At 36.1% G+C, this 13,185-nt stretch overlaps 1 protein-coding gene across 1 annotated transcript; it reads right to left on the reverse strand.

Moving 5' to 3' along the window:
- Positions 1-6,723: 6,723 nt before the first annotated feature.
- On the reverse strand, positions 6,724-10,002 carry LOC132286684 (WAT1-related protein At5g40230-like). The gene is made up of 7 exons (XM_059789049.1): positions 9,766-10,002; positions 9,589-9,654; positions 9,360-9,473; positions 7,866-8,100; positions 7,583-7,741; positions 7,345-7,496; positions 6,724-7,227 (listed from the first exon to the last, which is right to left on the reverse strand). The coding sequence occupies exons 1-7, from the start codon at positions 9,957-9,959 to the stop codon at positions 7,089-7,091; spliced, it is 1,059 nt and encodes a 352-aa protein (XP_059645032.1). The 5' UTR covers positions 9,960-10,002; the 3' UTR covers positions 6,724-7,088.
- Between the last annotated feature and the right edge of the window lie 3,183 nt (positions 10,003-13,185).

Consider the following 13,185-nt stretch of genomic DNA (forward strand, 5'->3'; position numbering starts at 1 on the left):
AACAAAGTGGGATTTTAATTATTTCTTTTTTGCGACTCCTGCTTTTTGGTTAAAAAGTTGTACTCTTATTTATGTATTTCGACCACATTTTGGTGTTTGGATATCGTGTTATCTTATTGAGCCATACTCGTTAATGGAATGGAGACTTCATTAATTTCCATTTTGGCATTGTAGAACTTCAATGAGTACTTTCTAGACTGACTTATTTCTGCTTCATTTTCTTTCAGTGCTGATAGTTTGCAGTAATGCATTTGTTTAAACGTACTGATCATTTCAGTTGGTGTTTTCTAATTCAATGTATCCAAGCGTTGGATGGCATCTTCTTGCTTTTTCAATGTACATGGCAGTCTGCTGTGAAAGATACTTGGTTTTGTATCGGGTTTTGGAATTTTCCAATGCTTTTACTTGTCTTGGATTCTTGGGTGAGAGTTATTTGATGGCTGTCTGTGGTGTTCACCAAGGCCATTTGGATGCTCTTGGAGTACAGAGTCTACAGACGGGTAGCTTGCTGACAATTCCAATGTTCAGGAGATTGGAGGGATGGAATGGAAGAAAATGTTTGACTTTGCTGTCTCCCTGGCTTCAATGTTTAAGGTAACAACAGCTCACTTGCTTTCTATGTGGTATTTAATTCTCTCTCTCTCTCTCTATATATATTATATGTATATACATATTTATATTCTGATCTGTTAGTTAATCCTCTAACAAGTTGGACAAATTTCAATTGGTTTTTGAGAGGGTGTGAGAACTGCTACAATTTGCATCTTATTTTACCACATTAACATGAGAAGAGGAAGAGGAAAAATTAGATATAATATTTTATATGGCGGCTGTTTTTTTATTTATTTTATTTTAATATTAGTGATTTTTCCTTTTTTTTATTTATGCATTTTTGTTGGCCTGAGTCGCCTGACATGTTAACTGAATGAGGAGCAGATATGGGTCTGCTTCAAGCCTTCTATCTTCAAGTATATGAGCCCACTCCAAACAGTGTAAAATTGCCCATGAAACAATAGCATTGTCGATAAGCATGGTGGGTGGTCAACAGGTTATGACATAACATGACATGTTTTTAACTGTTGGATTTGGCTCTTAAATGGTTGGGGAAAAGGGGGCTTGGAGAGGATCCGTTTTGCGTACATTTCTTGGGTAAAAATTCACAAATCCACTCATTTTACTCCTTTCTTTACCATTTATCAGTCTTAACTCATTTTCACAATGATTTAAATGTTAATAGTTGTATAAGATGGTGAATTATGGAGTAATTGGCAATTTTTTGGTACATCTACACTAATTTTTGCTATAATTGCATTGAATTAATTTTAATAGATAATTGAAAGTGCTTGATAAAATTTTACTTTTGCATTAAGGATGCTGTCAACATCTGGAAAGCCGTGAGTTGTGGAGGTTGCTTGTAAAGATTGGTTGAATTGATTCCCCAATATATGCTAATTCAACTAAATTGTTCTCAGGATGCTGTCAGGATTTTGTCGGCCAAGCTCAACTATGAAATGAGGTTGGCGAAATTCAATTTTGAAATGATCCTCCTGTAGGCCGACCTCGTACCAAATTCTTGTCATATTCTGACTCTTAATCTTATGGCCTTCTTAAGTCTTTTGTCACATTGGAAACGGAGCAGCAGTTGACCATTTTTGACTTGCTCTGTCATGGCTTGATCTTATTGATATGCTGCTTATAAATTTATTTTTATATATCAATCTATGCCACGTCTGTGCTATTGTAGCTAATTTTCCTTGCGTAGGTCAGAGGCTATCGCTTGTAATAGACTACTCATGCACATTCATCCCTTCTGGTTTCCTTTTGATTTAATCCAAATAAATGACTACAATTAAACCACACATCAATTTAGCAAGTAAAACACCCAATTAATTAACTACACAAGCACCTAATTAATTCAAATAAATCACATAAGCAATTAAGACAATTAGCATATAATCATGTAGCCACATAAACACATAGCCACGTAAGCACATACTCACATAATTAAATAAACTGTAATAAAATAAATAATTAACTTCCCTTTTTATCCTTTTGAAAACTAGGGGTATTACAGAGTGGCACTTGCTGAAGTGTCACTTGAGCTTGTGAAGTATCTCAGCTGTTTGTTTCATTATTGACTCTAACCTTCTTGTTGCCCCTTTTATTCCTCATTCCCTTGTTAGTATTTGTATTCTTCCTTCAACAAGTATAATTTGAGTTATAACCATTGTTTAACATTTGTGCTTGGAGAAAATGCGCGGTGAGATGGATCTTTATCCGTTTTCATGTTTCACTCTCTTTGGGTTGGAGTCTTTCACGGTTGCATTGACTTTCATTCTTGGAACTATGTGCAGCAAAAGCATATTTAAGATCCTGCAAGGATAAGTTGGATGCATCCTAGTGGCAATTTTCGTTGCAACGTCACGGTAATGTGTAACTACTTCATTATATTTCATTAGATTATCTTTCTTATTTTTATTTTTTCCTGGGCAAGATGGAAATTTTATGATGAAGCAAGTAGGGGCGTACCCCCACAAAACAGTAGAAGAACTAAAACGAAGTGCGACTAGAAAAATAAAGCTAGATCTTGGAGTTGGATGCCAGAAACATCAAGAACCTCCCTGTTTAGCAACTTCATCAGCACTTGTAGATCTTCCATCAGGCAGTATGTGGTTTCTTTCACACCAGATATGCCACTTTGCAGTGGAGAAAGTCTCTTCACAATCTTTTGAGCCATGTTATATAGCCTTGAAAGGTGAGGAACCACTCAGCTAAGTGAAGAAATCTGTCATTCAGCTGCAAGTCCTATTTAAAAAAGGCAATGAACCAGAACCAAATATTTGCAATAAAGTTACAGGTGACAAGTGATCTCTTGTAGCTGCAGCATAACGTAGACTACACACGGGAGCCATACAAATGCCTCTTCTTCTGAGACTAACCTTAGAAGGTTATTTGTGACAAACAAGAAGTGAGAGCAACTCTAGGCCTAAATCCATTCCAGCATAAGTTAAACCAATTCACTTTGTTACCATAACCATGCCACAGTTCCAAAGCTTTCTTAAAAGAGAACTCGGTTGAATCCCAAAGGATCCTTATCAGGACCACAATGAATTGGGACTAGGGATCATGCATCTACCATAAACAATTAAAGAATCAAGTTTAGCAGTCCAGTTCAATTTCAATTCTCTGCAAATTTACTTATCAAAAAAAAAAAAAAAAATCTCTGCAAATTTATAAGAAAATTATTGAATTAGAGACGGATTCTGGAACCAAGGAACATCAAATAGACTGATGGTGGTTCCAGAACCAACCCTGTTGCGAATGTGCTGAAGCAGCCACCATTTTCTTCCAAACACGAGCTTGAAACCCTGAGGACAGAATTCCAGTAAGAGGCGTTAGTGTTGCACTTATAGTTAAACCAAGCCACCCACAAGCATTTTTCGGATCTAATGAAATCCCAAGTTGACTTACAGGAGGAAAATGGTTTGTATCAGATACCTTGCTGATGCCAAAGCCACCTTCTACTTTAGGAGAGGTCAAGATATCCCAATTCAAATGGTGAAGTTTCCTGCTATCATCAGTTGATCCCCAAATGAAATATCTCATCTTTCTCTCTAGCACCTGCAGCAAGGATAACGAAGACCCAGCACCAATAATAAGTGGAGGAGGTCAAGAATGATTTAATCAATTGTTTGAATCCTATTGGCATCAGGTTTCGTTTTCTGTTGGAACAGGTAACAGCTGATCACTCTTCTCTCTAGCCTTCTTTTGCTGGCCATCTTAAATGCTTTACTCAGTTCAGGATGTTTTGCCCTTTGGTATTCCTATTATGCTTCTTTACCGTCGTTATAATTGTTTAAAATAAAGTCATTTATGGATGCTAATGATGAATTGGGCAAGTTACTGGGAGTTTAAGAGCAGCACATCCTATCCTTTTGGTCAAGAATGTACTTTCTTTATTCAGAGCAAGTTTAGTTTTCACTTACTTTTAGCGTCCTTTATGTAGCATATCTACTCATTATTATTTTTTTCTGTGAATGTGCTTTCTTCCTCCACCAGATATCTTATTAGTTGATCATGTCTAGCTGTGCAAAAGTAAGTATTGACTTTATTTTGTTTTTTCTAGTCCAGGATTCTTTAATTAATTCAATTTTATGAATTTTGACTTTATAGTTGCTCGGGAGGAGCACGAGGGCCAAGGTTCTCATTTGAATGTCGTGGGCGAAGGATGCGTCCAGGTATACCGTGCTTAAGCTTATTTAACATAAGTTTTCAGAACTCGAAGGTTCGCAGTGCCTCTCTAAGTTCCATAATGGAAGGGGCTAATTCTCAATAGACGATTGGATGAGGGAAACAGGTCTCTTAACAAAAAAAGGCAGGCTTTCTACAACTGGAGCTACTTTCTCGTCAAGAGTCTCATGTTTTGTGGTCTCGACTGCTAATCTGTAAGCCGACCCTAATCTGTAACTCATGCCCTAATGTTTTTAGTTGTCTTTATTGTCCTTTAAGGTCCTCTTATTCTAATGACAGATGGGGCTTGAAATTGGTATTTCATATCGGAAAATGATTTTAAAGCGACGAGTTTGGCAGGATTCTTTGATCGAATGTTTTTAATTGGTCATGTATGCAAAATAGACCCCACTTGCTTATCTCTTGTATAAATGACAAATCAAGGGCATTCGGTCAAGGAATTCTGCAATATTTATCGGCCTGAATATCATTACACTTCGTATAGTGTTGACAATGCCACTATAAAACCAGACAAGGCATTTGCTAATGATGATGTAACTGAGAGAAGTCCAATGGATATCTAAAGAGAGAGAGAGAGAGAGAGAGAAGGAAAGAAAGAAAATCAGGAGCAATTAGATATGTTACAAGTTGTCTCCTAAAAGTAGTTGTCTTGCCCCTTGCATCGATTTCAGAGATTGAGAGAGGTCCCAAAAACGAAATACCGATAAAGAATGTGAACTTCATGTTCCTTAATGCGGTTTGAAGCGTGCGACAGCCCCCTCGTTATCTTACTGTTACTGATTGCCTGATTTATGGACATGCGGATGTGTATCTAGACCTAGAAGGTAGAGAGACAATGAATAAGACAGGATGTGGACTGAACTGAACAGACAGGCCGATTCTGATGCCGATCGTTAGAGGGATGGATGGAAGTGCTATGGACGGACCCGAAGTAGCTCACCATGGACCAAGATAGGGACCCTTGGTAAGCGGTATCAATTCTATAATGCTGAAAAGCTTTAATCTGAGTTATTTTTTTCTGCTGCTGCTGAATCTATTTTTTCAAATACGTTAAATCATATATTTTATTTAGTTGGGACAATGGGCTGGAAAAAATCTATTTTAAATTACATGGAATACTTAGGAACTTCTGAGGGTTGATAGAATAGAAAATAGATGACACTTGGATTAGAAATTTTGGGTTATGATATTGCAAGTGTTTTATGATGTCTTCTGTCAGAAGCTATGCAACTCAGAATGATTTTGGATGTTTGGGAAGTCCTTTATAAGTTGATTTGATCATAATTTTTTATATCCATATTTTCTCTAGTCATTTATGAGTTTATATGTGAATAAACTCTCTTGATTGAAATTACTAATTTAAAAAAGGATGGGATACTGTTGCAAAATTGAAATTTGTTGCTATGCCTTTGGTGGATTCATATGCTCAAAATCATAAGAACGTTTAGAAGAGTTTTGAGAGGTTGGTGGTTCAAGTCCCTCTTGGATAATTGTGTACACTGTAACTACATTTTTTCAGTTTTGAATTTTGTTGGATGCTTTTTGTATGCCATTGAAATTGCCTTGATTTGTTGTGATTGTCTTGGCAAACTGGGGTGCATTTCTGTCGGTTGGTTTAAGCTACTGAAGGGGAAGATGATTGCATCTTCACTCCTATAGAAGCATTGTCTACTTCTTTCCCTTCCTATAATTTTTTGATTTTGTATTATTCCTTTCATTTGTTATTAATATTTGAGGTGCGCCAAGGGGAAGTGATGGCCATTAAATTGAGGGGAAGGTATGAGATGATTCCTTCCAAGTACAAATAAAATACTAAATCTCAATCAATGATTTTATGTTATGCATTGACTGACTTGGTCTAGAATATGGACCCAGAAAATTATGTGTTCTTTTTTCCCTTTTTTTTTTTTTGCTAATTTATATGGGGGCAATATTAGAATTACATGAGTATATAATAATATAAAAAAAACAAAATTCAGTGGGGGCAATTGCAATTGCCCCCACTGAACATATCACACGTCTGTGCATGTATGCTGCATCAAGAGAACAAGAATATGTGGTTCAATTTTCAAGAACAGTTTTTTTTTTTTTTTTTTTGGTGTGTGTGTGTGTGTGTGTGTGTGTAATCTTAAAGAACAGAAAGACACGTAACAATTCAAAATTTTGTTTGGTCAAAGCTGTTCTTTGAGAAGGATATAAGAATTTTTGTAGAGAATAATAGTTATTTTTTGCTATTTTAGTGACACTAAGCACAAGTATATCTATAAATTGTTCCAAGCATTGGCCAACTATAAAAGTGTATGTTATTAGTATTATTATTATTTGTGGAATATTACTGCACATATGTTTTATATACCCTTTTATTAACATATTCAGTGATGATTTGGTGAGCTGTTATGGTTGTATTGTATTTGTTGACACAAATGATTATTTTGCTCATGTACCTTCTTGTTTAGTGTGAAGTCTACAGAGATAGTGAGGTTCTGAAGGTGATTGTGATGGAAGCTCTATGAGGTTTCAGGTCTTTCCGATAATTTGTTTCTTGTTGCTTGTTAGAGATATATATATATATATATATATAGATATTTTGTTGCTGCATCTTTGTTTTTTGTTTCTTTATTGATTCTTTCTTTTTGCCCTATTTATATTCTTCCTTCAACAAGTATAATTTGTGATCTTACCATTGTTTAACATTTGTGGACGGAGAAAATGTGCAGTAATTTCATTGCAACATCACATAAATAATTAATGCCTCGGCGGACAATCAACAATTTGTATCATAGCTGCCACTCTAACATTTGGCAATTAGGGGCTGTTTTGTGCTTCTTCTACCTTCCTTAACTTGGATAGCTTCGCAACAGGGGAGCATTTGGCGACTCCAAATCACTAACTGCAACATCCTTACCCATCTCTTCTTTTGCCTTACCCCATATTACAACATAAAACCCAACTGATATTACTATTGCTCCAATAACACTGCAATTAGGCAATGAAACAAAACAGATTATATAGAGAATTAAAGAGTTAAATCAATTAAACCAAGTAATCGACTCTAATGATTAAAAAATGAGTACATGAGAGTTGGAATTTCACCTTCCAAGATAGAGGGTATCACCAAGGAAAATGACCCCCATGATAGTTGCAATGCCAATCGACAATGGCCTAAACAATGCTACATACACAGGCCCTTTCAGGTGCAGACCCCATGTATGAACCACAGTACCAAGGGATGATCCAATCACTCCCTAAATTAACAAAAAAAATAGAGGCTGCAATTAGGATTTACTGTTTAGAAATAATGTTCCGAATTGTCAGTTCATCAGGCTCTTACTGAATATAGAATGGCGACCAACGTTAGATCAGCTCTTAATTTCCATGCGTTCAAGTCCGGTTCTGTGAGTAGGCATACTGGTGCAGATATGATGGTCACAGCTAAGCTGTATAGACAGACTACAAGTAGCTCTGCTGGGTACCTTCTGACAAGTTGCGCCTGTAAAATATGTTACGGATTCAACTCTAGGGTTTTGCTTGATCCTTGAAATATGATTAACATTTATGAATTTCTTCCTAGAACGAAATAGGATTTAAAAAGAGCACAGAGAATTTAATTGTACCTGAAAAATGTACCATACAGAGATTATTAGATAGTCAGCGGTAAGAAGAAGACCACCAAGAGCCCAATTGGATTGTGGTGAAGTCAGAGGCTGATTGAGTGAAAGGGATTGTGATGGTGTCCTTAAAACTGCTGGACCCCTATATAGAACCACTACAAGTGCACCTGATATTGAAACTATGGTGCCTAAAATTTTAGCCTGACTGCTTGCACTTCTCAACGTCACCTTTTCCATCCTAATAAACAATAAATGAATGAAGATAAAGCCAAGTTAGAAAGTGCATACATTAACGAGGTTAGTGGTCTAGCGGTGAGATTCAAGTCTCAAAAGAGACAAATGTGTATGTGAGGTACCAATGAAAAAAAAAAAAAAAAACGCATACATCTCCATCTATTAAAATAAACTAGTTTCTTTTTTTACTCACATTTCAAAAAAGAATTCTTGACAAGAATAAAACCTAAAAATGAGCTGTTGTCTGTTGAGGCACTAAATCTTCATGGAAATATTAGGAATTGCAATTCTATTTCCCTCACTTTTTTGAATGTAATCACAGAGAAAACGTTTCTTAAACAAGCCCCTCTCTCTCGCTTCTAGGCTTGTGGGAATTCTCTAACACCTTTCTTCTCTATTTTAATTTATGTTTTAAAGGTTAATGTTTCTTAATTAGAAAGTTGTATGAGTTAGAAATTCAGAATAGTGATCTAGTATTATTATTTCTGTTCATATGTAAATATATTTAGAAGAAAAAACATAATTAATTTATTTTCATTTACAATTTTAGAAGAGTAGAGAAATTTGAGTGAACTAGGCTATTTGCGTTTCAGCTGTGTCTTCAAAGTTACAGTATGAAGAAACAGACAAAAATAATAATAAATAAATAAAATTTTCGCACACAGTTTATTGTAGCAGTTGTGTGTGTGTGTGTGTCTATACTCTATATATATGAACAGAAAACAAACAAAAGAAAACCCACCGACCAATGCACACGAATTAAGAAATATGTCGTTTCTCGGCAGAAACTAACTTATTAAGCTATTAGTAGTAGATCACCAACAAACAATCGGTTAAAAGAAAGAAAATAAAAAAATCAACAAAGAATAACTTATTGGCAGTTTATGCTTGTGGGACACAAGTTGTACAAACAAACGATTGAACTTGTCTCCCGAGAACAATAATACAACGCAAAAAAGATAGTCCGAATTTCGCATGATGCGTCACGTGGTCCCAGTTCACTAACGTGCATCGGTTTCAACTAACATCATGATACCATATCATGACTGGGAATAATTTTGGAAAAAATTTAGTGTGCGTCTAGATAAATAAGAGATAATTTAAAAGAAATGATAGTATTAGTTAAGATTTAAGAGAAAAAAGAAAAAAAAGAATAATAATAATTTGTATTCATGTTTGAAAAAAAAAAAAAAAAAAAAAAAAAAAAAAAAAAAAAAAAATCATTTTTATTTGAATACGAATTAGGTAAATGAAGTGACGAACCTGGTAATAATGGCAAGTGCGAAAGTAAAAGCTGGTGTGAGGTTGCTGATGGCAGAGCCGAGACTTGGAGAACTGTACTCAATTCCTTTAAATCCAAGCATTTGAGCTGAAAAACTGGTATGCCCATATATATATATAAATTAATTGGATCTAAATAATTGTAAGGTTTTTTTTTTTTTTTATCAAAATGAAGCAAAATGGTTGTATAAAATGGTTAAAAAATCAGTACCCAAGAATGGCAAGGAGGCAGATTCTCCAAAGGAGAGAGAAATTGAATGGAGGAAGCGAAGTTTTCCTGCAATTAAAGATTCAAATAATACATATATAGTGTGTGTATACATGTGTGTGTGTGCGTGCGTGTTAGAAAAAGCAATGGGATGGGTGAGAGAGAGAGAGAGAGAGAGACCTGTGGAAAAAGAAGGCAAAGGGCAAGAGAGCAAGAGTGGCAATAGCGAAAGAGTAGACGATGAAGACTTGGTAGCTGAGACCTCTGGAACTGGCTGCTTTGAAGAGTGTGCTTAGGCCTACGTTGGTGCACTCCACCGTCACCATGGCCGCGAATGGCATTACTTCTCTGTAACAGTACTTTCCTCTCCCCATTTCTCTGTCTGCCTGCCCAAGTGATTGGTTAGTTGGTGTGGAGGGTTTCTGTATCTCTATTGGTCCCTCCTTGGACTGGACTTAAATAGAATAGTGGTATGGTATCTTCTTTGCTTCTATCTTTTTCTTTTAATTTTTATTTACTAAAATGTAGAGTATTTTTCTTTTAATTTTTATTTACTAAAATGCAGAGGGTTAAGTGACTATTGCGAGACCTTTTTTTTTTCAGAGTTTTTTTTCTTTCTAAAAGAGCGAAAAAAAAAAATGGTAGTTGAAACATATTTTCTGATTTAAATCATAATAACAGTTTAGTTTTACTCAACTTGACAATTAGCATTTACATTGCATTCTTCAAAATTAGACTTGAATTCTCTATCTTTTGAATTGAAAAAAGAAAAAATATCACTAATTAACATTATTATTATTATTATTATTTTAACTTCCTTTCAAAAGTTCATTTCTAATACAACGACAACAAAAAAAATTGTATAAATGTTTTAATTTCATGAGATCCATATATATATATAAATAATCTGGATGTGAGTCAGGTTTTGCAAGTTGCAGCAAGAAGATATGGTAGCTGTGAATTTATTAAAAAGGTTTCTCCTTAATAGACTAATAAAATAGGATAGATCATACATAATAGCTTTTAATGAATAACGCACATGAACCAAAAATATTGGGCGACATGATATGCATGTGAGGCCAGCGAATAAGTAACTGACATCCAAAGCGAGTAAATTGAATACGTCAAAAGGCGCTTCCTATTTTCAGGGTGTGGGCCATCTAAATAATTGTGAATCGCCACTTGTATACTTCTCTCCTCTTTCCTTCTTTCTACATTAATAGGTATAATTTATTTGTCCTATTAATTGTGAATTTAATAGGACAAAGAGGCTATAATTTATTTATAGGATTAATTACAATGACACTCTCTAAAGTTTGAAGTATTTATAGACATATATAAGTTAGCCATTTTTTGAACACTCACACTCCCTGTCCGAAATTTTAATTCAAACAAGCCCTTAAAAGTTATGAAAAGACGAAATTACCCTTCAATAAAATATCAATTATTAATCTAAAATATCAAAATATGCATATGACAGAACTACCTTTTTTAAATCTCTACCCTCTGTTCCGAAAAAGCCTAAACTCGATGACCGGTGCCGCGCCGCCGCCGCAATTACAGTTCTGACCTCCGCGCCGTGCTGCCACCGCCGGAGTTCCAAGCTCTACGTTGAGGACTGACGAGGATGCCATCGAGCCATTACAGGAATAGTGAAGCAGAAAATCGTCGCCGAAATCGCGACTGATTCCTCATTGCCGGCTCGAATTTTGGCCTTGCAACGTCGCCAACAAAAATTCCGGATACTCTCCTGCAATGGCCTCTGCCCGAACCCTCACCGTCATCTATTTTTAACAAGAGGGAGACTTGGTAGGATGAAGCAACAGCCGAGAATAGCTGTTGTGATGGATCCGGCGAGGATAGGTTGGCGGTGAATTCTGCGAGGATGAACTCGGCCTCGACTTTAGAGAGCTCGACTGGAGGAGAGCTTAACTGTGGATGGCTCGGCCGTGGAGGACTCGCGGCGGCTGGTGAGGGCGCGACCGGTGAGGGCTCGGCAGTGATGAAGACGATCTCGGTTGTGGGTGACGGGAAGACGGCCTCGGCTGTGGGTGACGGGCTAATAGCACTAAACGCCGGTGGATAGCTTGGCTGGACGAAATCGGCGGCAATTGGCTCAGTTGACTTCAGAACGGCAGTGACGGGCGCAGCTGACTGATAGCGGCGGTGATGGGCTCTGACTCGTCCGAGTTAGACTCGGTCGGGTTCAATGGCTGTGCTCGGAAGGATCTATGGAAGAGAGCTCGGAAGGTAATACAACCGGGTTCAATGGCTGCCTCCATCCTATGTTTTGTATGTATATATATATATATATGTGTGTGTGTGTGTAATTACCCTATTGTTTTGTATGTATGTATATATAGATATATGTGTGTAATTTTGAATTGTAGGGCTTGTGTGATGGTGGTGGAACAATGAAGAAGATGGTGGTTGTTGAGGTTAGGGTGGTGATGAGTGGTGGTTGTGTATATTGGCTGAGGTTACTTTGGTCATTTTACGTGGTCAAAGGGTAAACATGTACTTTCATCTAGTTTGGGGTGTCATTGTTTAAAGTTTACAAACTTGAGGGGTCTTATTGTCTAAAAAAAAGCTAACTTATATATGTCTGTCAATACGATAAACCTCAGGGAGTTTCGTTGTAATTAACCCTAATTTATATATTTGGAGGAGTAAAGTCATAAAATCTGTTATACTGTATTATTCTAAATAATTATATTTGATCAAATAATCTGTTTTACTAATAAAACTGATTATTTTATTTGAATATCTAAATTGCGATCTTTCAGAAAAATTATTTGAAAGTGAAAAAATAAACTATCATGTACAAATTGGAATTACATGTTTGTAAGAATTTTGTACAAGAATTATATTTCATGGTTTGGTTACACGAAAATTACAAGAAATTATTATATTTTAGGGATATGAAGTGACGGATTTGACGTTTGGGGTCATGGTGTGGTGATAAAGAAATTGATAAAGAGAGAAAGTGAAGAAGATGACACAATGTGATTGATAGAATATGATTTGATATGTATTAGGATCTTTTCCGAATGAGGTCACATAATTTTTTGGATCCATTCGAGTCCACCCAGCATCATTGGGTGGTGTATTATTTGGGCAACTTTTCTCCTGTATGGTGTTCCAATAGAGACTTCTCTTGACTAGAAGATTGGTCCAAGCTATCAACTCCACAGCCCTCCATCATCTCTTCTTTTGTTTTTCCCCACATCACACCATAAAACCCAATAGATATTATTATTGCTCCAACCACACTACATGTTACAAAAGACACAGAGAAAATGATTGAGTGAATTATTAATACTAATAATAATAATTCAACTTCCTAAAACAAATAATGGGTATCTATATGATTTTGGGTAAATGAAATAGCTGATATACAGAGAGAGAGATTTGGACCTTCCAAGATCGAGTGTGTTCCCTAGGAATATGACACCCATAGCTGCTGCGATAACAATTGACAATGGCTTGAACAATGACACATAAACTGGGCCCTTCAAACGCAAGGCCCATGTCTGTATAGCAGTGTTGATAAATGACCCAAACACTCCCTACATACATAGAAGAAAACCTTTATTTAGA

Source organism: Cornus florida, unplaced genomic scaffold (assembly GCF_030987335.1).
Source record: "Cornus florida cultivar Cherokee Brave unplaced genomic scaffold, ASM3098733v1 CherokeeBrave_3.0.0_Hap2_Chr11, whole genome shotgun sequence".
Lineage (NCBI taxonomy): Eukaryota > Viridiplantae > Streptophyta > Magnoliopsida > Cornales > Cornaceae > Cornus > Cornus florida.